The sequence below is a fragment of the Pelecanus crispus genome, chromosome 9, assembly GCF_030463565.1.
Source record: "Pelecanus crispus isolate bPelCri1 chromosome 9, bPelCri1.pri, whole genome shotgun sequence".
Taxonomy (NCBI): domain Eukaryota; kingdom Metazoa; phylum Chordata; class Aves; order Pelecaniformes; family Pelecanidae; genus Pelecanus; species Pelecanus crispus.
The window spans coordinates 28,235,867-28,262,982 of record NC_134651.1 but is presented as its reverse complement, the minus strand read 5'-3'; the positions used below and the strand labels follow the sequence as shown (position 1 = coordinate 28,262,982).

The window sequence follows — 27,116 nt, the reverse complement described above, 5'->3', positions numbered from 1 at the left end:
CTGATGACACCAAGTTATTCATGGTAAGGCAGAAAGGACCAGCCGCAAAGAATGGAAGAACAAACACAGGCTACAGACAGCAAAGCTGGCAGAGGGAATTCAGTAAAGGTAAGAGAGTTACCTACAGGAATCCCAACCTTACACACACAGGGATGGGCTCCAAGCTGAACATTGCCACTCAGGGTGAGCACACACAGCTAAGTCACTCAATCTCCCACCTGAAGAAGGAAGGGTCTCCAGGTCCAGAACCATTTTCCCCAAAAACATTCTTGCCACTGACCTTCCATCACCTCTAGCATCATCTTACTCTGATGGCCTGATTCAATTCATTCACCTGGCAGTAAAACACCCCTCCCAAGCTGATGGGTTTTGCCAGGCAGGGAATTCAACTAGCTCAAGAAAAGGGGAAGCCAGCAGCAGCACTAGCACAAAGGAAAGGGAAGAACTGTGCAGCTGTGGAGAAAGAGATTCCTCTCTCAGCTGTGGCAGGCTGGCAGATTAGCTCAACCATCTTGTGCAATTCCACTGGCAAGAACAAGTTCTTGTGGTCCTAGTGAACGGATCCAAGAAAGTAACAATGCAAAACTGGCATATTTATCACTCACTTAAGATGGAATTCATTACCCATTTGCAAGTGAAGTTTTATTTTCCACTTATAAACACTAACACATTGGTATCTTCCTGGTCCTTCGGGATTCTAACCCTAAAAAGGGGAGAGAAACCCTCATGTGGGGCAGAGCAAATAGATTCTCAGCTTGTCATTCGAGCTTTGTTTCAAAAACCACCACCACATGCTATCCTCTGGTATATAAAAAAATACATCCAAGATGAATTGTTTTGATTTTTATTATTTTATTGTAGAAAAATATTCGACATTTAGCAACATTTCTGACACACAGGTCTATTCCTATGTAACTCTACAAAGAAATATTTTTTTCCCCGAGCTGAACAATCTGTCAACACAGTTGGGGATCAGTAAAGATACTCTGAGGAATCTATTGTCCAAGGCATCCTGCTATCTCAAGCATACTGTTATTATTAAAAGGCATTTTCTGAAATACTAATATGCCTGCAGAGATGCAAATGAGGAAACATTGCAAAACAATCAAAACCAGAAGCATAGTTCCTTCTAACATTGGCAAAATGACCTGAGTTACTGGATATTCTCTCACGAATGATACACACAAATTGTCAAGTGGTGAAATCATTGCCTACGTTCAGACCTTCAACAGGACACATCAGAAATTAGCAAGTAGCTACAAAATCAGAACTAGGGAGAAGATTCCCTCTGCAGCTCCTTCTCTTCAGCTCTTTCAGTCAGCTGAAGGTGGCGTCTACCTTAAAAAAAAATACTGTGGACCTTCCCAAAACAACACTTGTTTTTGGAAGCCTATTTTCAGACTGAAAAGTTGCAACAGAGGGTCATAATAATGTTCTCTCAACCCCTTATTTTCTAGAGGAACAAAGACATGTGTCTTTGTATTCTGATCACATACTCAACACCCAAACCAACAAAGCGAAATCAGTTTGGAAAAGCAAAATGTTGCTAAGAATAAAGCATCTCTCTAGATGTCCTGGAAGGAAACGACAAAACAGTTATCTGCGGGTGAAACTGAAACTTTGTAGGATTTCTCCTTCTCTTCCAAGAAAGAAAACCAACTCTACTTCCTTCTATTTTTAGCCAAATGAGCGAACACAGTGGCGCTGCACACAAAAGGAGATGGTAACTTGCAATGGGAGAGTTTCAGAGCTCCACATGGTAAATTTGAGTGACCACAAGTAAAATGCCAAAACTTTAAAAAAGCATGAAGTATCTTACAGATCTTGGTTGACATTTCAAATCCCGAAGCCAGTACATCAGATATAGATAAGGTGCATCCTTATCTTGGCACCAGACTTTAGTATCACCTTCTGATTTTGACTCCAAGCATCAGAAGCCAGAGTCTCACCCAAACACTTGGGCACTTCAAGGTGCAGAATGGGGAGAGACAGATCTTTCAGAGGTCAACCACCCATTCAATAGCACTGCATCCAAATTTACTCTCTACCATTCCCACACAAATTAACTGGATGAGAAGACAAGTTTACTGCTTTCAGTATGTCATGTTAACTACAGAACTAGCACTTTCAAATTTTCAGCAGGATGTTCAACTCTTTTGTGCATTTTACCAGAAAACAATTTACAAATGTTACAATAAAGACATGTTCTTATCACAATAAATTACTTTACTTAGAAAGTCATCACAATCAAGCATTTCTCTCCCACTGCATCCTTATACTTCTACAGGTTCACTCACCTACCAAAATGATATTTAAAATGCCAACGTTTAGCCACCTTGTATCAGGGCAAATATTTGCAACAAAGAGAAAGAAAGGGGAGAATCCAAAGTCACCAGAGCAAACTTGAGGTACATATTCTTCTTTAGGAAAGGGTTCTTTCAAATCAAAAATATTCACTTGTTGAGTTTCTGAACATCCCGAGTAAAACATTTTGTCAATGCATCCAAATATTCAATGTTCGTAAACCTTCTTAACTATCAAAAGGTACTCTGCAGTTTCAGTAGATGTCACATAAAAGGGTAGGCTATGGACAGAGACAGTAGCTGAAAAGCTTGGAGACCCCAGTCACAAAGCTCTAATATCAGGGTTTCAGCTGCCCTCACAACTTCTGCCCACAGCATATTGTGTGTGGACATCTGGCCATAAATGCTGTCTCTCATAGTGAATTTATCAACTTCACATTTGTAAAATGTTAGGAATCACCAGAGACCATGAGCTGCCAACTGCCACGTGCTCCAGTCCTTAAACATGGGGTTTGTCGAAGAGGTACTTTGAACCTCCACAGCTGGCACTAACTGTTCATTCAGCTTCAGAAAAGTACCATTTTCCACTACCCCCTCCAACTGCGGTAAATCCACAAGCGTGTCCATCAGCCATAGCAACCAAGAATTTCAACTGAACACTCTGTGTTGAACAGCCAGTAAAAATTACATCCTATCAGATTAATCATAACCCTGGAGTTAGCCCCTCCGCTCCTGCTCACCAGGAAATCCTGCTGCATCACGGGCTGGCTTGCCATTTCAAAAACCTCTGCACCCACTAAGTATGCTTTCTCAGTCTATCCACCAAAAATTTGTCACAGTTGAGTCAGAAAGAAAAAAAGAATAAACTGGCCTCTAGTTCCACAAAGTGAGTACTTCTTCCCATGATCAGGACACCTTTCAACAGACAAGGTATATGCTGCCTCGTGATCCAGTGATTTCTTCATGGACTGATGGATTATACCATAGAAACACTCATCGAATGTACTTGCTATCTACAGATGAACAAAAAACCTCACTAGATATGGCAAAACTGCTTTGGATCCAGAAAATTCAGACTAATCCTTCTCCCAATACCACCCCTATCGCTAGTGCAATAACATGGAAAAGTTAAGCAAGTCTTAAGATGTCTGAATCCAGACATTAATGTCATCCGTCATACCAAACACATGACACAATTTAAGATGAGTTGCATTAGTGGTGTGATCCGGAGAAGGCTTTTCGTTCCTCAGTAACTTAATAAATGCTATTACTAGACTAACCCTACAGAGCTACAAGTACCAAAAAATTGCGTAGAACACAACTGAAATCATCAATACTTATAAAGCAGATCAATTTGGTTTAATTAAACGCATATTGTCTTCCCAGAAACTAAGTTTTTTGACACTGATATTGGCAGTCACGTCCCTTTAAGTTGCTCTATGGATACTACTACTGCCTTCTTCCTCCCAAGTCACACTTCATCCCAACAACCACTCACACTCCCCACACCACCCCAGGAACACACAAAGCGCCCAGTGTGGCTACCCACCACTTGCCAGCATAGGCCAGTCACCAGCACCCATCACAGAATTCTTCCTACCAAGCAAAACCCTCGTTATTTTTGCTGTCCAACAGCACAGTACGCCAGCTTGGTCAGAGCGCATTGCCTACACTTGGCTTCTCCCTGGAGCCACGGTTCCCAGCTCCAGTACCACCAGACGGTCCAACCTACCCACCGGCCACCCCGGGCTCAGCACGCTGCTTCTCCGGCCCCAAAGCTCAGGGAAACACCAGCGCTACACGGCACGGCTCTGCCTGCCCTGCACAAGCCAAGGAGCGGCCTCTCGCCCCCAGGCCGGGCAGGCTGCCCACCTCCTGCCCGCCCCACCGCTACCCCTTCGCCCCGCTGCCACCGCACTAACGACTTGGGGACGTGCAACAGCAGCAGCAGCGGGCCCGAGGGTGCCCAGCTCCAGGGCTCCAGCCGCCCGCTCCCCGCGGTTTGTGCCCCTCAACCCCGCCGGTCCCCCCTGGACGCCAGCCAGAGGCCGGCGGCGCTGGAGCGGCCCGGGCGCTCCCGCCGCCCTCCCCCGGACTGGGCCCGGCCCAGGTGACGGGTCGGGTCGAGCCGGACCGAACCGGGCAGCCCACCAGCTCCCGCAACGTTCCCTCCCCGCAGCCACGGCATCAACTCCGCCGCCGCCGCCTCCCGGGCCGGCCGGGGGCCGCCGCCACCGTGCCCCGCGCGGCGGAAGCGCCACCCCCGCTCCGCCCGAGCATCCCCCGCCGCCGCCGCCCGGGCCGCCCCCGCCCCCACGGCCCTGGGCCGCGCAGCGGGAGCGCCGCCGCTGCCCGGAGCGGAGCGCAGGCCCGGCAGCGGGAGAGGCCGCCGAGCTCGGCCCGGCGCCCCCGGCAGCCCCGGCGGGGACAATGAGATGGCGGCGAAGAGCGCCGCGCCCGGGGGACCCGTTGCTCCGGCAGGAGCCGCCCCGCCCCGCGCCGCCTCCTCTTCCCTCCCCTCCCCTTCTCCTCTCTCCTCGCACGGGCAGCGCCCGCTCCCGGCCCGGCCGCCGCGGAGACCGAGCGAGCGAGCGGCCCCGGCCCGCTGCCCCCGCCCCTCGCGCCTCCATCTTGGATCGGCGCCTCAGCGCCCTCCCTCCCCCGCGCCCCGCTCACCTCTGGCCGCGCCGCGCCGGGCCGGGCGGCACCCCGGGAGCCTGCGGAGCGGCTGGCGCGCGGGGTCCGGGCGGGTGCGGGCCGGGGCCGGGGCGGCGGCGCTGGCGGGGGCCGCGCTCACCGGAGCCGCAATCCTAAACCGCCATCTGGCGGCATTTCCGACCCGCCAATGGCGCAGCCGCCGCCGCGCGCCGGACCCCCAGCGCCCCCTGGCGCCCGCGCGCCGCCACTGCCTGCCCGCCCGCCCGCCGCCGCCGCTGCGCGGGGGGGGGGGGGGTGGGGGGGGAGCGGGGAGCGCCGCAGGTCGGGGCGGCCCCGCCCGGCGCACGGCACGCGGGCGCCGCAAACGTCTTTCGCGCGAAAACGCCGCGCATGCGCCCCGCCGCCAGTGCCCGCGCGCGGCCGCGGGGCGGAAGGCGGCCGTTAGCGCGGCTCCTGAGGGGGCGGGGCGTCGCCAGGGTGACAGGAAACCGCCTGGGGGTGGGGGCACGCGCTGAGGTGGTGGTCTGTCGCGACAGAACGCGGGAGGCGCAGGCAGGGCGGGGGGGGGGGGGCGGTCCCGGGCTCCGTGCGGCGGCGGGGGCGCGGCCCTGGCGCGGGCTGGAGCGCCTTCCCCGCCGGCAGCCGCCGCCGTGCCGGAGCGCTCGGTGCGCTCTGCCCTGCCCTGCGCGCCCGCCCGGGCGCCGGAGGGGCGGCCTCTCCTCGGCGGCTCGCCTGGGCTGGGGTCGCGGCGATGCGGCCCGTGGGCTGAGGGGGGCCGGGAGCCTCCCGGGCATGGGAGAGGTGGGGAGCGGCCGCTGAGGGCGCGGGGGCCCGAGGCAGCGGCGCCGGGCGGGTGTTTTGGCACCGGTAAGTGTTTCGGAGCGGGAGCGGGCGAGTCTCTCGCCGGGGGGCTGCAGAGCCGGCGGCGAGGGAAGGGCCTAGCGGGGAAGGAGCCCGAGCAGCAGCAGCCGCCCCTCGTCCGCCTTCCCAGCCGAGACGCCAGACCTGCCCTGGCCACTGCGCGGGGCTGCTGCTCACCCTTAGTGTTTTTTAAGCCTTACTGAACCTGCTCCCTGTGTTCCCATTCGAGATGCCCTGCTTCCTCTGGTAGGTACCCTCGCTTTGGTGGTGCAAACGTGATAGTTGCCGTCGCGACTTGCGCCATCCTCTCCCGTTTTTCACCCAGCTGTGCCTGTAAGCCCTTCTGCACAGACCTCGCACGCACCAGCTTGCTGGCTTCTTGGGTTTTATGCAGTTTGCTGGGAGAAGATCAAAAGCAGTAAGCTTTAAATAAATCTTAATCTGTAATCTGTTCTAGTAAACCTGAATGTGCCTTCTTGTGCTCTATTTCAGCCCATTCCATTTAAGGCCTTTCTTATATCTAGCCAAGCCATTTTTGTATGCTGTAGAAGACTATATTTAACTGTTGATGTATTTTCTGTTCTTTCCCCCATGGCTGGAATTGCAGTCTGAAGGGGTTTGTTCAGATTAGGGATTTGGAATGGGAGGTTTGCAGGCAAAGTGGCTCTTCATCCAAAATCACTTAATGCAAGTATTGCTGCAGAGATAGTAGTTGCAGCAGGCAACAGACATGAATGCAGAAATTAGAGAAGAGTATTTTTTCATGGAACCGGACGCATTTAGAGCCCTTATACAGCAAGAGAAGAGATTGGTGAAAGCAAGGGAAATTAAAGGTGTCACATATAATCCCACTGAAATCACATGTGGCAGCTTTAGCAAGCTAGCACAAATACGGGTTGTTTTTTGGGGAGCAAAATATTGTCAGGAATGTACCGACAATTCATGGGGCTTAAGTGTAGGGTTTATATTTGAATTCTGTGAAGAGTGTACTGGCTCTTCCCTTAGGCAGTGCTGTTGGACGTGACTTGATTAATTTGAAGACATGGGATACCGGTTTGTTGGTGTTTGTATGTTTGCTCTTGTGCTTAAGTACTAAAAACTCCTTTCATATAATTGCTCTTTCATTTTCTTAAATAGCTTTTATTATTCATTACATTTTAATAAAGACTTGAGTTGCTTTACATATATTTTTAATAAAATTGACTGATGTAGTCAGACCATCTGGCTAAAAAGATAAAGGTACTCTGATTTTCCAGCGTGTGCCTTATCAAATAGTTTAAAAGCATAGCAGAAATGTAGGCTGTTTCAGTGATACCAACATTTAATTGCCTGCTGTGCACCTTATGTTGCCTTTTCTGCCCCCTTGGTTCATGTTGTATTACTCTAGTCAGACATCATATGAGTGTAGATCCCTTGGCATGAGCAGTTGCCTTAATTATCAAGCACCAAAGACTCTCCAGCAAGGTTAAGGTGGTTTAATGGAGAGGGTGCTGAAACAGGAATTTAGAAAATTTTCCTGCACCTGATAAGGAATCAAAAGAAAAACCTGCGTTGTGAGAAGTCGGTGCACTGTGCACCGAAGAGCTTAGTGAAGGTAGCACAAGTTCATCCAGTTACATGGGTTTATAGGGATGGAGTGGGTCTTTTGTACATATAATATTCAGGGAAAATTGTTAGTCCATAGTTATCCTATAGAGATTGCTTACAGCCCTCTGGTAATACCATTCTAACCTGGACAGGTTTCGGGGGATTTGCTACAGAAGAGGCAAAGGAACATCCCTGTGAGGCCTGCCTTTGAGAGCATGGGGATAGCTGACTTCTCATTTTCAACTTAGTAAGGACTGCAGTTGCCATGTCTGCAAATCTTTTGTAATAACATGTCAGTCAGGTGACTATTTGACCGATTTGGCAGACGATGAGAGTATTTTTCTGTGAGTTCATTGAAAATTGGTGGTTAGAATCACCAGTCGGACCTCAAAGCCTTCATTCCTTCAGGCACAGCAAGGAGAGCTCAGCCTTCCACTCCCCAGTAGTCAAGTGGCATATAATCACCTATTTCTACCTTGCTAATCAGCATATGTGTAGTGATTGGGGGGGGGGAGTATTTGAGGTTTTCTTCTTTTAAAAGAAATCATGGTTTGTAGTCTATTAATGATTTGTGACATTTACTGAATCCATTGTGATTATTTGTTCACCCGTGGGAAAACAGGGTTCACGCTTTGGCAGCCAGTGATTTCCATGAGCTGATAATTTAAATGGGTGTCCCAGGTTGTTGTCTGGATTGGGAATGTTTGTTTTGTTATATGACATGAGAATTTTGCATAGTGCTTAATCTTCAGCCTTGTATTAAACTTGATACAAAATCAAATTATGTTTTTCATAGAAAATGCAAATAAACCATTTTATGTTTCCAGATATGAAGAAAAATAAAAACTTCATGTGATCTCCACAAAAGGCACTAGCAGAAGGAGAAGTAGCACATTTTCTGCATAGGCTGTGTTGATTTCTGTTTATTTTAAATTTGTGTACTGTGTGTGAGAGTTGGCATAACATTTGTCATATACTCGATATTTAGTAGAGAAAATTAAATTTTGGTTTAAGCACTCCTGTTATTTTTTGTTCTTTGTTACTTTTCATCTCCTGCCTTTCTCATTTCTCATGTGTTTACCCTTCCACTTTCCAGACCTTCCAACTGTTAGCATTCTTAGTGCTGAAGAACACTGGAGGGAATACGGCGTCTGTATAGGACAGCCATTTTGAGCTACGTGCTCATGATCTATTGTTTTCCTCCAGAGAGATCTCTGCATACATTACACAGGTCCAGTACTATATTTGCAACTGCATTTTGTCTCTTTTCTATACCCTTTTCTATATTTGTTGGAAGAAAATGTAATCTAAACTCAGGAAGCAAGGAAGTTACCATTGTATGCTAGTGGTAAAAAATTAGTTATTTTGGTTTTGTTTTCATGAACCAATAGTTGCAGCATGTACTCATCTGTTTCTTCATTAAATGACTGAGTTTATACAGGCTAGATCCACTGTCACTGTAATGATAATGCCTGTTGTGCACCTTTTGTCTTCTTTTCCTCCTCCTTATTTTATTCCCAATCCATGTTGTGCCTTAAATCAAGAAGAATTTTTTTAAGATGTGAGGACAGGAAGGCAGAACTGTGAGTTTATAACACAATGAAAATGCTAGGTAAGAAAAGCTGTGCCTGTGAAAATCACTGCCTTCCTGGACTTATTCAGTGCATTTTGCATTTGCATATTAAAAGAATCTGAAATTAACAACTTATCCGAAGAAAAAGTGCAAGTAGCAGGTGAGACCGGGGTAGATTTCTGGTAGGGTGTTTTTAAATGTTTGACGGGTTGTTTGAACTGCCCACTAGTGCAGCCGATATCCAGCTCTTACACTCTTCTCAAGTTTCTTGCAGTATTTAAACTGTACATTAATGGACATTCTGGAGTACTCCGCCATTTAGCGGCGTACTGGGTATGCTTTGTTTTTTCAGCTGAGCTCTGCTGCAAATGGGTTGGCAACAGAAACATGAACAGGAGTGCAAGCACAAGGCCTCCTGCATAGACAAGGGTGTTTCTTGTCCTCAGACTAATGTCTACTGATCTCTGCTTCAGTGAGGTATCTCAGGGCTGGGAGTGTAGTCTGCCAAAGCAAGAGTAAGGTGCTGCCCCAGGATACCTCACGTACTTGTGCACATCCAAACTGGTGCTGCTGCCTCCCTCCAGAGCTGGGACTCAGTGCGTGCCCCTCTCCCCACTCCCATTCATCATGATCCCTACCAGGGCTTCACTCTGCCCACAGGAAATAGGCTACAGCTTAGCTTGGATGTAGCAGGGGGTTCAATAAACACTCAGCCTGTGAGGAAAAAGGAAGAATGTCTCATTCTTACGTAAATTATTTTTGCCAGGAGACACAGGCATTGCTTGGCTGTCACAGATTATGGATGGAGAAAATGCAAAGGCTGCACCTGGCTGTGATATTTTTAAAGTATTTCTGTGAAGAGCTATTGCACACGCTTTTACATTGCCTTTTGATCTGTGGTCTCCCTGACAAACCGTCGGCGTGCTGTTCAGCCCAATTGTCCACTTGGCTGTGGTCTTGCACCTTCAGGACCCACCTGCTCTGGTGTTTCAGTACTCCCTGCAGACAAGGACTGCAGGGTTGTCCGTACCCATCCCTTGCCGACACCACAGAGGCCAAACTGCTGCTGCCTGCTGGGCCGGGCTCGGCTTGTGGGGATGGATGACTGGATCCGGAGAATGGGTCCTCCTGGGCGTGGTCTCCTCCACAGTGCTGGTGAGGCAGGACAGCCAGGCATGGGGTGGTGAATTTTGTTATCAAGCTGTAAGGTTCTTACACTCACAAAACCACCACTTGTTCTTTGGATTACTTCCATCAATAATTCTGAGAGATGGCTGAGGAGTGGTTTTGGCAAGATGACACTGATTGCTTTCTCTCCATGTAAAGTTTTTTGGGTTTTGTGACGGTGTTTTTTTCATAATGATGCACCAGGGCTGCCAGTTCCCAAGGAGCATGGCCTCAAAGGCATGCTAGTGCTTCTCAAATTTTCAACTTTGAAAAGCAAGCAGAATGCTTCATGCCTCCCTTGGGTATTACGTTCTGTGCTGAGGTGGTTGTAACCATTCCTATTTGATATCTGAGAGCATCTACTGTTTCTGTTTAGACACCCAAAGATGTAGATGACCAAGAGGTGTTTTCCCCTTCTGGCTTGGGATTAAATCTCTCAGTTGCAGGTAAGGTCTGCATGTGTTTATTTGCTGGGGCTAATAGAAGGCAGGGAAGGTTGCATTTCTCCTACTGCCACTTCATTTGGAAAGGCTCTTTGCGCAGATGGTGGAGGGTGCTGCGGAAACTAAGTGATGCCAATGACATCCCCATGCCTGAATTAAACTGACCCAGTGCTGTCACACTGGGCCTGGGGACAGCAATGGCATGCTCAGCGGAGAGCTGGAGGGAATTAAGGCCACAGGTGGGCTCCCTGTGGGCAGGCTGCACACACCCGTGACAGCGGAGACTAAGAAGCATTCGTGCTGGTGAAGGCTGAGCGCGTGAAGGGATCGCTTGCTTGTTTTGGGAGGCTCATGCCACTGTTGAAACACATGCAGTGCCACGCATGTTGCTGTGTGTGTCACAGTGGTGTGCACAAATCGGGGGCACCGAGGGGAGAGCTCGCCCGCTTGTGTAGTGTGAAACGGACCTTCAACAGGAGACAGAAGGGTGGTGGTTTTGTTGCTGTGTTTTTTAAATGTCTGCCATGGGAAGGTCTGGTTAGTAGTCTGGATTAGCCCTTCTAAATTTTCCCCATTAAAAAGAAAACAATCAAATCTGAAGAACAAATCTGTTGCAAAATGAATCACTGGAAATAAAAGGATGTGAAAAGAAGGAATTTTTAACACCATCAAAGTATTGTTCAAAAATGTGTTATTTATTCATACGCTAACTATGCTGACTTGCTCAGGGATACTCCCTACTTCCCTGTGTTGCTCTCTGTCAGTTTAGAAACAAGGTGATCATCTCCTCCAGCCAAACTTCTTCTGTAATCTTGTAACATTAGTGAGCAATTAACAATAAGTACAATTCATAATTACAGGGTATTTACTGTCCAAAAAGATTAGCAAGAGAACTTCCTCAGTAGAATAAGAACATACTAGAATGCATTATACGTACTATACATAATAAGAATATATGTATTTTCAAAAACTAGTGACTAAAATGAAGTTCCATGGTTGGCTTTTAAGGAGATCCAAATGGCCTGACTATCAATGGTATTTAGCAGTAACTCACCGGAAAATTAAAGCAAAACCAAGAACAATCTACTAGTATTTGGACTTGGTTGATAAAAATAGCTTGTAAACACTAACAGCATTTATATACTAATGAATCTTTCACTCTTCATTAAATAAAAGTAACAGTGCTTCTCCATTTTTTTTTTCTAAAGACCAGGACATTTCTCTGAGGAAATGGATAAATCTTCCCCAAAATACCCAGTCAAAAAGCGAGTGAAAATTCATCCCAACACAGTAACAGTGAAATACACTTCTCATTATCCCCAGCCAGGAGAAGAGGGATATGAGGATGTTAATGAAGATACTGGAGTATTTATGGAGGATAATCCTAAGAAAAGACTACTGAATGATGGGAAAAAGAGCGAAAGGACCTTTTTTGGTACAATAGACACCAAGCTTCAGCCAGCTCAACTGCCAAAACCTGATGAGATCGGGCAATCCCAGCAATTTCCTGAAGGAAATATACTGCAGTCAAGGAAAACATGGGTAGTCCTTTTTGGATCTGCTGTGGCTCACGGATGTGTGGCTCTAATTACAAGATTAATTTCTGATCGTTCCAGAGTGCCATCCCTAGAGTTAATTTTCATCCGTTCAGTCTTACAGGTGCTGTCCATTACTGTTGTGTGTTATTACCATGAACCTCCCTTTGGCCCCAAAGGCTACAGACTGCGGCTCTTCTTCTATGGGGTCTGCAATGTTATCTCTATTACCTGTGCTTATACCTCCTTCTCTATAGTTCCCCCCAGCAATGGGACCATTATGTGGAGGGCTACCACTACAGTGTTCAGTGCCATTTTAGCTTTTTTACTCATAGATGAAGGAATGGCTTACATAGACATAATTACTGTAGTTGGCAGTGTGTTTGGTGTTTGTCTGGTCATGATCCCCAACATTGTTAAGGAGGAAAACTCTTTGCTGAGCACCTGGAAGGAAGCTTTTGGCTATACCATGACTGTTATGGCAGGTTTAACCACTGCTCTCTCCATGATAGTCTATAGGTCAATCAAAGATAACATCAGCATGTGGACAGCACTATTCACCTTTAGCTGGACAGGAACGGTGTGGGGAGCATCCACCATGTTCTTACTTCAAGAGCCAATCGTCCCACTGGACGGAGAAACCTGGAGCTATCTCCTTGCTATCTGCCTGTGCTCCACAGCAGCCTTCCTGGGGGTCTACTATGCCCTGAGCAAGTTCCACCCCGCTTTGGTCAGCACCGTACAGCACCTGGAGATAGTCATCGCCATGGTCCTGCAGCTTCTTGTGTTGCGGATCTTCCCAGGTGCTTATGATCTTGTCGGGGGAGCAGTTATTTTGGTTAGTGTTTTCGTCCTTGCGTGTTATAAACTGTCCTGGAAGAATTTAGGAAGACAAGATTATCAGGAGATTGTGGATTCTTCCATTAAATGAACTGCAGTTCTGCTGTCCAATTCTGGCTATGTGACCACGTGAAAGTAACATATTTCAACTCTGTGATGGTCTAGCCTAGGGGCCAGGTCCTCTCTCAACTGTTTAAATTCACAGCTGATGTAGCAATGTTGGTATTTCCAGACTTCCATGATAGGCGAATTTTTCCTAGAGCGTACAACCACTGACATTTTGTCATATGAGAAAAGGCTACTTGTCTCCAGCACATAGGGTGTGTGAGTGGAAGCGCACGCTGGCCCACAGAAGTGCAGGCCAAGTCATAGGCATGTTCTTTCTCGCCTTCCCGGGATAAGGCAATACAGAGACAGAGGGATTCTCTAGTGACTCTCATTCCTGTGCAGTGTGGTAGTAGGAAAATGAACCGTAAAACCATTAAAATGGTCAACCAGAGTATTCATATCCTCTGTAACACTTCTTATGCTTTGGCTGTAATACTCTAAATGAAGTAACGCTAATATCTCTGTGGTTAAAACTTGCATTTCGTGTCTGTATAAAGAATAAGTCAGTAAAGCTTTTTTGTGCTCTGTGGTTAAATTTCTATCTGAATTGATGCAGGAAGCCCAGACCTCCTGTGGGGGAAAGAGAGCCCCAAAAACTGGATCTCTAGTTGTGCCACAGCTGTGGAAGAAAGGTCCCCAAGAACTATAAGGTCCGTGATAGATCTACCCCTGAAGCAGAGCGATATTCTTTCTATGGAACGACTTTTTCTAAAAGATGTTTTGACTATTATGCAAGGGAGTAAAAAAAAAAAGACCAGATTGCATTTGAGATTGAGGTGTGATCAGCAGCAGTAACACTGAACAGCCTGACAGGCATCCAGTGACTTTAAGCCAGTGTGCTTGGGTCCTAACACTTCAGTTAGAAATTAGAGTTACAAAAAGCCATGGGTTTTATGGTTCCAAATAGCATTCCTGGCTGTGCTAATACATGGCTAGTAAAGAGAAAGACCAGCTTCTAAGAATCTGTGTCTATGGGCTCCATGCCAACCACGACCAGTGGACACCTCCGTGCTCCAGCAGACTGTGCCTCTGTTCTGGGACATGAGCGTTTGCTGAGGGAAAAGACGTTGCTCGGATGGCCCAAACCAGTCCAGTTTCCCCCATGGAAAACACCATGGAAAACACATTTTACTTGGGGAAAAAGCCACAGCAGCAGCAATCACTTTTATTCCTATGAATACCCAGGAAGACCTGGTTTCCCGACATCAGGCAGCCCAGCTGGCAAGGCTCCTAATCCATGTGACACTTGTGTCCTCCTGTGTCAGTGATGAGAGCGATTGTCTGGGCTACACAGGGAAGACACGTTTCCTCGGGTGCTGGCACAGTTACAGCTGCCCCGACAACTCTACTTCAGGAGCACGTGGAGTCAGCAACAGGAGCTCTGCCCACTGTAGGAAGGACAGGAGGAAGGGGAGCAGGTAACGCAATGCAGTGCTGGGAAGCCGTGCCCAACACCACCTCAGCCAAAAACCCCTTTGGTAGCTTAGGGCCCAGGCAGGGGTAGGGCAGTTCCCAGCCCAGAATCCTGCTGTGCTTCTATCAACTCCTCGTTTCCCTCTGGGGCAGATGGTCTTTCCTCCTCTGAGTGATAAGATAGCAGGAAAGCTTCCTTTGTGGAAAGCAACCACGGTGAAAGGCTCCATCTCCTATGGCTTCCACGCCTGTTACACTCTGGAAGGAGTCATACTTCAAGACTCCATTGTGCCAACACGCATGCAGCCAGCTGGGTATGTGCTGGCAAGTGAGGAGCATCTGACAGCAAGACTCCTGGAATGCCTGCACTGTGCAGTGGGGATGACAGTCCTGAGCAAGCTCTTGATGAGCTGCCCCAGCCGCAAAGCCCCCTCCTCAGCACAGCTCCCTGCTACCTCCAGTGCCTATGCTAGCTTCTCTGCTTGAGCCACACGTGCTGCAGAGCCGTGCCAGCCCCACCATGATCCCTGTGAGCACAAGCTGATACACGGCTAAGCAGACCTAAGAGCACATTGCTGCCAAAACAATGGGTGATCCCACTTCCTCCTGCCACCACTTCCCCAGCGTCTGATCCACAATCGCAAACTGCAGGCTGGGTCAGTTTGACTTGGGGATCAGAAACAAAACTAATCCTGCCAAAACCTGAGCCCAAATTGACAGAGGCCACCAGCACCCAGGGGCTAAGCAGGGCACAATCCCATCCCGAGAACCTGGATGATGGCTGGAGGGCAATTCCTGGGGTCTATGGGGCTTGGTCCTGGTCCAGCTGCGCCACAGCCTGCACGAGGTCCTGCACAACCAGGTCCACGTCTGCCCGGGTGGTGTCTCGCCCCACGCTCAGCCGCAAGGCGTTCTGTGCCACATCATAGGGGATCCCACAGCTGAGCAGAATCGAGGAGGGCCTGAAACACAGACACAGGGGTGAGCAGGTTTACCTCGAAGGCCAAGGAAGCACATGCATCACCAGAAAGCTTCACCAAGCTGTAAAAGGGAGCACATCTGCAGATGCACTCCAGGTAAAACTGTCTCCTGCACAGCACCCTGCTCACTTTCCAAAGGCACCTGCTCCCACTGGGCTTGTTGCCCTATGGTGGAGCTGGCTCTTCCCCTCCAAGGAAGAACCTCTCCTGTGTCCCCATGGGTTGGCAGCTCTGCCATGTCTACAGGGCATTGCGCTAGACCAGGCCAAAAGCACCTGCTGTCCCCACACACCCCCAAAGGAGCCTGCCAGAGACCCAAATTGGGCTTGAGCAGGTGAGCCAGGCGCACACAAACATAAGGCAGACTCTCTTCTGGCAGTGCCAGGCATCAAAGAGTACTTCCAAGCTCAGCTGGACCACCAAAGCCAGGAGAGACAAAGTCCTTCCAAGCAGCAGTCAAGCATTCCACCTGTGTGTCCTGCAATAACCTCCTTCACAGCCCTTCAGCCCCTCTGGAAAGCTCTGCACCCTCTTTGCTCCAGGTGACACTGCCCACAGCCACCCATGCATGGTCCCTTTCCCTGTCCTATTTCCCTCCCTCCCACCCACTCCCCTCTGGGAAGATGCCCTGGGCCTGGCAAAGCCAGCTGCTTACCGATCCCCTTTCTCAGAGTGGCAGGCAGCCCCAACACTGGCAAGAAGCGTCTTGCACCGAGACAGCACCCTTCTCCCTGCAGCACACACAAGCACAGATCTCCCAGTGCCCAGGCTCTCTCTGAGGGCCGCTGCCTGCCTCATCTCTCTGCCCAAGCCACGGCCAAACCCCCGCCTCCCTAGCTGCAGGGTGCTGTGCGGGGCAGGTGCTTGGCTCCGTGGGCACCATCACAGGGCAGTGGTGAGGTAAGAGCTACCTTGAAGGCCTGGGCCCAGTATGGAGAAGTTAGAGGTGTTGCAGAGTCGCTTGGAGCCCGTAAAGTGGCTGTTGAGGTGGATCCTCTGCTTCCCAAAGGAGGCCTGGAGAAATCAGAGGGGTATGAACTGCTCTGGGATTGCGAGCAGCTCTGTCCTGATGAGGAGGTGGCAGGGCCAGAGGGACATACCCACCCTGGCTCCAGGCCCTGCACTCTGCAGGCTGAGACCCCAAGAAGGGGAGAGATAAACAGGAACCAGGTCTGCTCACCTCCAGCCTGGCTTCCAGGTAATCCCGAACATCCCGCATATGAGCCTTGTAGGCCTCCCAGTTCTTGCTGACTAACTCTGCAGCCTGAGGAGAGAAAACACAGACTCTGTCAGCAACCCCCCAACACCTCCCCTCCGCACACAACCCCCTGGCATGTGAGTCCAGCCCGGGAACAGCCACTGCAATTGCCAGGCCCCCTGCATCCCCCAAAAGCCTCTCGGTGCCTTGTGCCATGTGAGCTGCATGACTGCCCACTGCCAGGGCTGCAAAGCCTGCAGCAAGTGCTCCGAAGCACCTCCTTTGCCTGGCACCAGAAAGCCCCATCTCCTTTCGTAGTAGTTCGCCCACCCTCCTGCACCCTGAGTTTGTCACTTCTAATGACCAGGGAGCACAGGTGGCTGTCTCCATGCTGGCTCCACCAGGCAGCACCCCCAGGGAACTGCTCACCCATGACCATCACTGACTCACCTGGCCGAGGCCAACGATCATTGGGGTGTTCTCGGTGCTGGAAGGGAAGAGAGAGCAGTGAGTTATTTCTCCAGACCAGAAACCCAACCTCAGGGCACAGACATTTCCCACATGGGACCCCTCACCACTGGCAGGGGGTCCTGGACACACCTCTGAGGTGGTTGGGACGGGGGCAGTTCCACCCTGCGGTTCCTCCCATGGCAAACCCTGAGCACCAGGCTCCCGCAGTTCCCACGCACGGATCCATCTCCCGGCGTTGGGCTGCCCACCCCAGGGCTGGCAGGTGACACAGCTGCCAGCTCAGCTTGAACCAAGTAGCCATGCATGGTTTGGCCACCAGCCTGAGGCCCAGCTCTCCAGGCCACCACCCAGCCACCTTACCCTGGCCGGAAACTCCTCTCCTGTCCCCCTCCAAAAAGCATGGGGTGCAGTGGGGTGGTGGTGCCGGGGCTGCGCACATACAGCGCGCCAATCCGTGGGCCATAGAACTGTGGGGAGAAACAGCCGCAGTGACCCTGGGGACACTGCTAGGTGTCCCTTTCCTGTACTCCTGCCCAAATCCAAGTGCCCTCCAGTGCTGACCCCTGCCCGTCTCGCATCCCCAGGCTGCTGCAGAGCTGTCCCCTGCCCTTGGCCTCCTCCTGCTCCCCCTTCCAGACAGGGCACTCTGACTCACAGGAGCCTTTGTCACCCAGCTGAAGACTGTCTTCAGAGCACCATCCAGCAGGAAAACTGTGGCCACTGATGAGGTATCAAGCGGGGGGGGGGGGGCATCCAAAGTTTCCCTGGCACCCCAACAGAGATGTCTTAGAGGGCAAAAAGCGGCTGAGACATATGGACAGGACCATACCTTGTGTCCCACGATGGTGAGGTAGTCCACCCCCAGCTCCTGCACGTCCACACGCTCCTTGCCAATCATCTGTGCCGCGTCTGTGTGCACCAGGATCCTGGGCAGCCCCTCTGCCGCTCTCCGCTGATTGAAGGCATGGATGCGCTGGCTCAGCTCCGCAACAGGCTGGCAGGAGGGAAGATGGTCTGCATCCCAGGGACTGTGTGCTCCCCCTTATCAAGCACCTTTTTGCAAGGATGTCTCCACCCCATCCCACTTGCTGCCCACAGACTCACCATGATGACCCCAGTCTCGTTATTGGCCAACATGATGGAAACCAGGCAGGTGGTTGGCCGGATGGCGGCGAGGACATCATCCACCTCAGCCTGCCCGCTTTGTGGGGACACAGCCACGAAGGTGGCTTCTGCAAGCCAAGAAACAAGCCCTGAGGTTTTCTGGGAAGCCCAACAGCACCCAGGGCTGCCCGCACCCCACTGAGCATGCAGGAGAGCTATGCAGGCAGGTGGTGCGCAGGCAGAGAGCACGGCAGCTCTTGGGGCTGGCCTTGGATGCCAACAGGGTAATGCACCCAGCTTGAGGGAAAGGGGGCACTATGTTGGGAGCCAGTGCCCTTTCAGGGAAGAAAGGTGAACATCATGGAGCAAGCAGGTCCCTGCCCTTCTCCACAAAAACACCAGCAGAGAAAAGCCCCCCTTGCAAACCCCAGTCTGTGGCCAGACATCCCCAGCCTGTCCCCTGCAGTCCCTCTGCCACTCACCCACCAGGCTCTCCTTCACTAGCTGCTCCAGCGGCAGGCGGATAGAGTCATGCTCCACGCTCGATGTCACGATGTGCGGTGTCCCCCAGCTGTCCCCCAGCCTGGCCTGGCTTTCACAGAAGTGTCTGTGGGCGGCATGGATCACCATGTTGTTTGCCTGAAGAGGGGAAGGCAGAGGGGAAAATGAAGGCCCAGAGGGAGTGCAGCACCCTTCGTCCCCACCCTCCTCATTGCCGCTTGCTTGAGAGGAGGTGGTGGGCAGCGGTGCCTGGGAAGGGGGGTCACCGCCCCGCACAGAGATCATGGCCACTCCTACCTCCGTGCCCCCTGAGGTAAAGATGATGTCCTCAAGCCGGCCTCCCACCATCCTCGCCAGGCTCTCCCGAGCGCTGCTGATGAGCTCCTTTGCCTTCCTGCCTGCGGGATGAGACCCAGCAGCTATGCCATGGGCTCCCATGGTCACGGGGCTCGGCCTGGCCGCAGCAGGGAGCCAACATGGCAGCTCCCCCGGGTCCCTACCTGCAGGGTGGGAGCTGCTGGGGTTGCCCCAGGCCTGACACATGGCGTCCCATATGGCCTGGGCCACCTCGGGGGCCAGAGGGGTGGTGGCGTTGTGGTCCAGGTAGACCTTCCTGCGGGGAGCAGGCGGCAGGTGAGGGGTGCCAGCGGGCAGGGGCGGGGGGACAGGGCAGGGCAGGGTCTCACCCCTCTGACGCGTTGCGCTGTGCCTCTGCCGGCTCTGTCCCAGCGCCCATTGCTGCCGTCACCGTCACCGTCCTGCTGCCGCCACTGCCCTGGCACCACGGGGCACAGATACGTGTGGGCACCCACAGCGGCGCCCAGGCAGCTGCCCCTGCCTGCCCCACCGCCATGGCACCACCAGTCAGCCCCCTCCTGCCTGCCCCACCGCCATGGCACCACCAGTCAGCCCCCTCCTGCCTGCCCCACCGCCATGGCACCACCAGTCAGCCCCCTCCTGCCTGCCCCACCGCCATGGCACCACCAGTCAGCCCCCTCCTGCCTGCCCCACCGCCATGGCACCACCAGTCAGCCCCCTCCTGCCTGCCCCACCGCCATGGCACCACCAATCAGCCCCCTCCTGCCTGCCCCACCGCCGTTGAGTCCACCAATGAGCTCACTCCCTCCCTCTCTCCATCACGACACTAACCAATTAGCTCCCTCTCCCCTGACCCACAATAATAGCACCCGCCAACCAGCTCCCTCTTTCCTCCCTTCCCCGCCGCCATGATGCCCGCCCGCCTGCCAATCCGATCCCCGACTCCTGGGCAGCGGCCAATCAGCTCCCGTCATCCTGGCGCCCCGCACTGCGCCCGCCCATTGGCCGGGGGACCACGAGCCCGCTGGGCTCCCATTGGCCCCCAGCAGACGGCGCGCGCGACGCGGCCAATCGGCTCCGCCCGGGGCCGGCGCGGGACCCCGCCTCCCCACCGCCCCCTGGCGGCGGGGGGGGGGGGGGGCGGGCGGCCAGTGCGCGGGGTGGCGGGTGCCGGGGCCACGGCACCGCCGCCGCGCACTCACTCTCACGCGCCGCTCCCTCCTCTCCGCGCGACCAATCCCGCGGCCGGTGACGCCGCGCCGGGCGGAAGGGGCAGGCGCGAGGCGGCGCGCACTTCCGGCGCGCACCATCGAAACGCGAGCGGCGGGGGCGGCCCTTCCGGGAGAGGGCGGGCGGGAGCCGCCGCGGCGCTGCCCCTCTTCAAGATGGCGGCGGCAACCTCGGCCTGTTCCCCCCGCTCCTTCCTGCGCAGGCTCCGCAGACCCCCCTCCAAGATGGCGGTGAGCCCCGGGGAGGGGAGGGGCCGGGCCGGGGGCAGGGCGCGCCAGGCGCCGCCGACCCCCGCCCGGGGCCCGCGGCCCACAGGAGGCCTCAGGCGGGGCGGGCGGGCGGCGCCCGGGGCCCTCCCGGCACCGCACCGTGACTCAGCGCTGTGGGGGGCCCGGGGGTGCGGGAGCGGCCCTGGTCCCGCTCCCCCGGGGACGGACCCGCAGCCCCCGGCGCGCCCCCGCCTCCGGGAGCCGTCGGCCGAGGGGGGCCGAGGCGGCGGGAGGCCCGCGGGCCTGCCCGGGGCCCGCGACGGGCCCTGTGTCCTCAGCGGGCCCGGGCCTCGTGGCTCCCCGGGCCCCGTGGCTCCCCGGGCCCCCTTGCCCGGGCGGCGGCAGGCGGAGGGGCCGAGCCGCGGCTGAAGAGCTGCGGGCTGCGATGCCGCTCGCCCCGGCTCCCCGCGCCGCCTGCGCGGCCGGGAAAAGTGCCAGTCATGCTGCGGGGCAGGCCGGGCCTAGGCAGGGCCGCAGCGGGCTGCGATGAGTAATGCTCAGCCGAGGCCTGCGTGCTGCGGGCGGTGTCTCAGTCGGGGGGCAGCGAGGGGTGGAGGGCACCGGGAGGGCGAGCTGGCGTTTCGGGGCGACTCACGGGGAGGGGGCAGGGCGAGAGGAGCCGCGGGGGAAACGAGTTCGCCCGTTGTAGGCAGCCCCGGACCGGCGCAGGAGAAACTGCACTGTTGCGGTGCAACCAGTGTTGAGGCATGCCTGTCTTCGCGTGCCGGCCTGGAAGTCCGGTGCCTTAGGCAGTCTTAGTTTGCTGTAATTTACAATGTGAAGTCCAAAACTCAATTAAAAACTAATTAACATAAACAAACACGCTGTATTAGGCTCTAAGAACCGCACAGAGGAGCAAGATAGTCTTGGCGTGCAGATGTTTAAATGGGCTGGGCTAACACAGCAGCCATCCAACAGCAACAGAGTACACCATAAAATCCCAGATCTTATTGGTCTGAGCACGTTTTCTCATCTGTTTATTTTTGCTGCAGGGAAAAAAAAGCTTCATTTGACGTACTTTTTTTTTTCCTCCCTCACCTTTCAGATTATGTCATAAGTACAAGATAAACGAGCAGTGATGGAATCACTGGATACCGAGGTGAGAGCACGGAAGACTCTGGGGACTGTTGAATATGTAGAGTCTTCAGGTTTCACCCAGGGAATACTGCCAACCAAGAAGGATGTGGTTCAGAATATGCTGTATTTATTGCAGCCCAAAAGAGCTGGCCAGGCCCAGCGGTCCAAAGAGGATGCAGCCCAGTTGCTCGCTGAGCACCTGCAGGAGCACTGGTTGGTTTGCAACTTGCACACCATCGCGACACAAAATATAAAGAAACTTATCCTCAAAATGTACGAGGAGTTTACCAGATTGTATCAGACCAGAAAGCAGAGACAGAACCAGGCTTTTACCGAGCGAGCAGACAAATTCAATGAGAGTTCGGAGAAGCTCTTTGATGTATTTTGTACAGATGCGCAGACAAGAAATAAACTGGAGGAATACAGTGGAATAAAAATGACTAGCATTGAGTGGAAATTCCTTGAAGATCAAAGAAGTGAAAGAAAAATGTACTATGAAGATTTCACAGACAAGCAAGAATTGAAGATGATGGAAAGAAGACAAAAGATACAATGTCTGGAGCACTTCAGAAAACTTGCCAAGGAGGAGAAGGAAGGAAACAAAGCGAAGGAAATGAAATATAAAAGTGATGAGCAATCAGATGAAGGCACAAGTGTGGATGAGTCCTACCCCACGGAGGAGGAGAATGGCGGGGCTCCAGCCTTTTCGCTGCGGGGCAGAAGGAAGCGCCGGTGCACCATGACTCCTGCAAGCGCCGCCATGCCCCTGGAGTGTCAGCATATACGGATGAGCATCAGGAGAGTTAGGCCTGGGTTCTACGAGACTGTGGAGAAGGTCAAAAACTGCTAGCGCATGCCACAGTCAGCAGGCAGAGCTGCTGGAGTACGAGGTGGCAATGCACACGTTAGGCAAGTTTGAAATCCCACCATCAATTGGAAGTGATTGTTGTAGATCCCCAAGCCAGAGCTCAGGAACATCCTACCTCCGGGGAAGAGCACTGGGATGACAACAACAGCGGCAAGGACTAAAACACATGAATTTGGAAGGTTAAGTAGTCAGCAGCTAATGATGCGAAGACTCAAACGCAGCAGATGATGTAAGGTTACGTAGCGTATAAGCTTCTTCTTCCAAGGTCCTGTCTACATCAGTGGTTTTTTGGAAGTCTCTCACCATTTCTGAGCCAGTGGTGGCCTAACAGTATGAAGCAGGACTTGGGTTTACTGCAGGGAAATAACTTGGAGTTGTTGCTAATAGAAATTTTTTGTGCTGAAAAGCCCTAACTCCTGCTGGTTTTGGTGGGAGTGAAAGGTGCTCGGCCCCTTTCAGCAGAATTTGGCATTTCTGCGAGGAAGGAAGCTCGTTTTCAGCTTGTATTACCCAGTCCCAGAGAGGCACCCTGTGGTTTTGTGAAGGGATTGCTCTCTTGCTCGAGGAGGGGGAGAGAGAGATCAGAAGATATTTGAGTGTTTTGGCTGTAAAAGCATTGTTGATTCTGAATGTTTTATTCTAGATTCTATTTTAATGATGTTTCCTTGATCAGGATAAACTTTCCCATAATTGGATGAGTTTTAACATGAAGTCCCTAATCTAGGATCTGAGGTGTTAATCCTAAATGAAGTGGTAACGTTTTATCTTCTGGGGGGGTAAGATGGGGGGAAGGATGCAAATCGCGTTATTTAGTTTTAAGATGGGAAGAAATTTATAAACTCTTATCCTACCTTCTTAGGATATAGGGAAGAAAAAGCCTTCCCAAGTGTGGGTAGCTGTGGTATTTACAGCAAAAAGCACCTGAATCTGGGCTTGCTTTTCCACCCCCTGAGGTCCGTGCAGACCAGCAGGGTGGAAGTGGTAGTTTTCCACCCAGAGTTTGTTTGAACAAAGCATAACCCTCTTGCCCACGTACATCCTGAGCAGTGACGTGTCTGTGATTTTAGATACCTGCAGTACTAGGGTATCTTCTGGCTTTAGTTAGAGTTGCTTTACTGGTTTTTAAAGATGAGAGACTTGAACTTTCAGTGAAACCCAGTGCTGGAGGTCTCTCTGGTGAGATTCCCAAACCTTGCCAGACTACACTGAAAATTAAAAACCCCAAGTCTCTATTTGTCCACAGTAGTTCTCTGGTAGAAAGAGTGCAAACTTGCCTTTGTTTTCAAATTTACCTTTCAGTGTGAATGTTGGTTTCCCCACTCCAGTATCTCAGCTTTTCCCTATTTCTTTCCTCTCCGTCCTGCACATCATTTTACTGACATTAACTCGCGCTGTTTCATTCTTTGGCTTTTGCTCCCTTTAACAATAAATGCATGTACAAATAATTTTGACAGTTCCTTTACTTTTGATGAATCAGTTCTTGGACTGCTTTGAAGTCCTATGCTAAAGGAGGAATGAAATGCAAATTAGCTGCTGGTCCGACTGGGACACAGCAGAGCTAGTGAGTGCAAGAGGCGGTGGCAGCAGCCCTGGCCTTGCTGCTCAGGCAGGTCCCGGCGTACCTCTGCTCTGTCCCTCCACCTACGGACGGATCCGTCCGGCTCCAAGCGATGCATCGGCTTCCCAGTGACCTTGCTCATTAGCATTTGCTGGGATACTTGTTCTGTGTCTCTGAGAAGTTCTTCATGGTAAGTTGCTCCAAAATATTTAGTGAACTCAGTGTATTCCGCACCACTCATAGTGTCGTTGCAGGTTTAATAGTGCGCATCCACGTTCTGCAACACCCTTCAGCCTCCGCTGCTTCAGAGTTTGCAGCCCTCTCTCTCCTCCTCTCTCTGACGTGCTTCACTGACTTCCCCGTGCAAAATTATGTCACGTTTAAACTATTTGCCTTCCAGCCTTGAGGTGCTGGACTTGAGCCTCTCACTGGGCTTTTACACCAGCAGCTCTGTTTCAGCAGGGAATATAGCCAAGCTCGGACCTCGCCGAAGTAGAATTTTTTTAATAACTGCTGTAAAACCCCCTTTGTATTACAAATATAGCTGACAGTATAAATGCTCGTGTGTAAAGCAAATCCACCAGGGTTGACTCGAATATGGAACACAGCTGTATAGTGCTTTATGATTTTCAAGGATTCAGGGAATTTAAGGTTGTCAAATCTGACTTCCTGTATACCACAGGGAATTACATTTCATTCAGAAGCCCCACACTCAGCCTACTAGTTTCAGTTTAACTGATGTGTCTTACAGAAAGTCGAGCTGAAGACGTCAGAAGTCTGCTGTCTTCCTCAGTTATACGCTTAGTGGTTTGTCACCTTTGCTGTTTTGAAAAAGAAAAAAAAAAGTCTAACCATCTTCTAGGCTGTGATTCTTTTCATGACATCTTGTACAGGCTGAGCAGTGTTTATTGCATTTAAATCATACTTGTTTTTTTAACTGGGTTTGACTGTGGATAGAGCCAAAGCCTGGCTCTGTTTCTGCTGCAACAGGGGGAAAATTTCTAAATGATGTATTTGATTACTCTTCTTTGGGACCATGGTGCCTTTTTAATCAGGACAGTAAATCTTGTCCCAGGATTCTGTACTTTTGTACGTTAACAGTTGTTGACTTTCCTTTTTTGGTGTGTCCCAAATAAATTAATATAACATACCTCTGGGCTTTTGTTTCTTCTTTCTAAAGGGGGAGGAAAGAGGAAACTGAAGCTAAAGTAAATCTTATCTACTCCATCTCTCCCTGATGGGCTCTTGCAGGAGCAGCCGTGAAGCATGCAGGTGGACCTGCTCTCATCCGGACTGTGGGGCAACAGTAGGGAAGCTGCTAGAAATGGGAGTCTAGGATCAGGGCCCCACCTGGAGCAGTTTTTTTACCAAAAATGCTGGAGCCTGGAGCAGCTGAAGGTAAGGGGAGAGGGATGAAACCTCTGCACATGGTGGCACTGTTTCACTTGGGCTCTCGGTGTGCTTCAGGCACGGGGAGGTTGGTACTGGAGACAACAAGGGGAGGCACCCTGCCTTCCTGGGGTGATCCTGCAGGTGGGTTCCCCACTTCTGCCTGTTCTCTCCTGACTGTGATTCAGGGACATGTATGAGATGAGCACAGGGCACGTGGTGTCCAAGACACATGCGGGGCGATGGTTCACGTCACGGGACCTCGGCATGGAAGGGAAATGGGAAAGGAAGAAATGCTGGAAAGGGTGCATCTGCTTCAACAGCTTGTTGTGGGAGGAGGGAATCAAGGTGCATCCCAGGGGCTACAAATGCTTTTGATGCGTGCTGAGCTGGTGATTTAACTGGGCGTTTGTGGAGAAACATCTTCAGCCTTCGCAGTCAGCTTTGAGCTCAGATTGAGCTTGCCTACCATGAACCTTTCACTCTGATTTCTGCAAGGGGAGCAAAAGGAAAGGGAGGGCATCCCAAAACGCGAGCGTGGTCAGGCTCCTCTGTGCCCCAGCCTTGGGCCCTCGCAGCCAGGCAGGACTTGTGCCAGCCCCAGGGAGGGTTGTACAGCCCTCTGCAAGCAAAAGCTCTTTTCACAGCCCTTACAAGTACCTTACAGCTGCCAAGGTCTGCTCTAAGCGAGGTCATACACAAACACCTGCCTGATCTCCCAGGACGTACGTGCCTCTTCACATGGCACCTGGCAGCTGCTGCTCTGCTCCCTGTGGAGTGTATCAGAAAGGGGAAAGAACATGAAAAAAGCCAACCCATAATGCAAATTATTGCACTACTGAGCGGGCTGGATGTGGAAAACAGTCTACCTATGATTCAGAGCACAGAAACAGTCACAAAGTTGGAGTTTAAACCAAGTCCAAGCCCAGTACTGTGGGCACACGGCTCGCAGCTGTGTTGAGCAGCTCCTGCCTGTGAAGGAGCTCCTGTAACTGCTGGTGGGTGGGCATGGGGAGGGGACAGCCACCAGCTGCCCCTGCAGCAAGCACTGGAGCCTTGTCCTGGAAGTGCCAGACAGCTTAACGCAGGGTGACGGTGACAAATTGTGGCTCTGCAGGTGGGATGCTGGGGAAAATAGTTTTCCCAGGAAGGGTGGAGCAGACCTGTGAAACTGTGTCATGACCGTGCTTGTGCTCAGCACCTGTGGCCAGGCTGCAGGGGATCTCCAGGAGGGGAGATGAACCTCCCACTTTGCTCGACACCCATGTTTTGTTCCTTGGGTGGGCGCATCAGGCAGGTCGTGGTGAAGCCGTCCCCACCACAGCAGCGCCAGACACTGAAATCCTGGTATGGGGCACAGCAACCTGGCATGGCGCCTGCCAAACCCCCATCCCAAGGCTCCTGGTGCTTCCCCAGGAAAAGTCACCCCAAATCCTGAAAGGAGCTTCAGGGCGAGCTTTTCAATGATAAACTCATTAATGTATTAACCAGAAATGTATGAGGGTATTTCCTGCTCTCCTGGAGGGTGTTGTCTTGTTATTCTTCCTGAGTTTCTGGACAGCAGCCGCTGCCTCCTGGCATGGCTTTGGAGCCAGTGGATACTGCTCCAGGCTTTTAGGATTTACTGCTAACTGTCCCTACCCGTGTCGCTTTGCTCTGTGCGAT

The 27,116-nt window shown here is 52.0% G+C and overlaps 3 protein-coding genes across 5 annotated transcripts; 2 read left to right on the top strand and 1 right to left on the bottom strand.

Annotated features, from left to right (window-relative positions):
- Nucleotides 1-6,226: 6,226 nt before the first annotated feature.
- On the top strand, nucleotides 6,227-14,163 carry SLC35G2 (solute carrier family 35 member G2). 2 transcript variants are annotated; one of them, XM_075716706.1, is made up of 2 exons: nucleotides 6,227-6,240; nucleotides 11,801-14,163. In XM_075716706.1, exon 2 carries the CDS (start codon nucleotides 11,823-11,825, stop codon nucleotides 13,056-13,058), a length of 1,236 nt encoding a protein of 411 aa, XP_075572821.1. In that variant the 5' UTR covers nucleotides 6,227-6,240; nucleotides 11,801-11,822; the 3' UTR covers nucleotides 13,059-14,163. The 2 variants fall into 2 exon arrangements, with proteins under 2 accessions (XP_075572821.1, XP_009485098.1); XM_009486823.2 differs by lacking the exon at nucleotides 6,227-6,240 and adding an exon at nucleotides 10,575-10,595.
- SCLY (selenocysteine lyase) lies at nucleotides 12,972-20,370 on the bottom strand. 2 transcript variants are annotated; one of them, XM_075716705.1, is made up of 14 exons: nucleotides 19,984-20,370; nucleotides 19,429-19,517; nucleotides 19,243-19,355; nucleotides 19,040-19,140; nucleotides 18,724-18,880; nucleotides 18,242-18,369; nucleotides 17,967-18,131; nucleotides 17,498-17,604; nucleotides 17,117-17,153; nucleotides 16,649-16,732; nucleotides 16,380-16,482; nucleotides 16,124-16,199; nucleotides 15,259-15,450; nucleotides 12,972-13,000 (listed from the first exon to the last, which is right to left on the bottom strand). In XM_075716705.1, the coding sequence occupies exons 1-13, from the start codon at nucleotides 20,368-20,370 to the stop codon at nucleotides 15,291-15,293; spliced, it is 1,707 nt and encodes a 568-aa protein (XP_075572820.1). In that variant the 3' UTR covers nucleotides 12,972-13,000; nucleotides 15,259-15,290. The 2 variants fall into 2 exon arrangements, with proteins under 2 accessions (XP_075572820.1, XP_075572819.1); XM_075716704.1 differs by lacking the exon at nucleotides 12,972-13,000 and having other exon boundaries at nucleotides 15,097-15,450.
- Nucleotides 20,371-20,404: 34 nt separating this feature from the next.
- LOC104028175 (uncharacterized) lies at nucleotides 20,405-25,212 on the top strand. Its single transcript, XM_075716326.1, has 2 exons — nucleotides 20,405-20,520; nucleotides 21,605-25,212. Exon 2 carries the CDS (start codon nucleotides 21,638-21,640, stop codon nucleotides 22,484-22,486), a length of 849 nt encoding a protein of 282 aa, XP_075572441.1. The 5' UTR covers nucleotides 20,405-20,520; nucleotides 21,605-21,637; the 3' UTR covers nucleotides 22,487-25,212.
- Nucleotides 25,213-27,116: the final 1,904 nt, after the last annotated feature.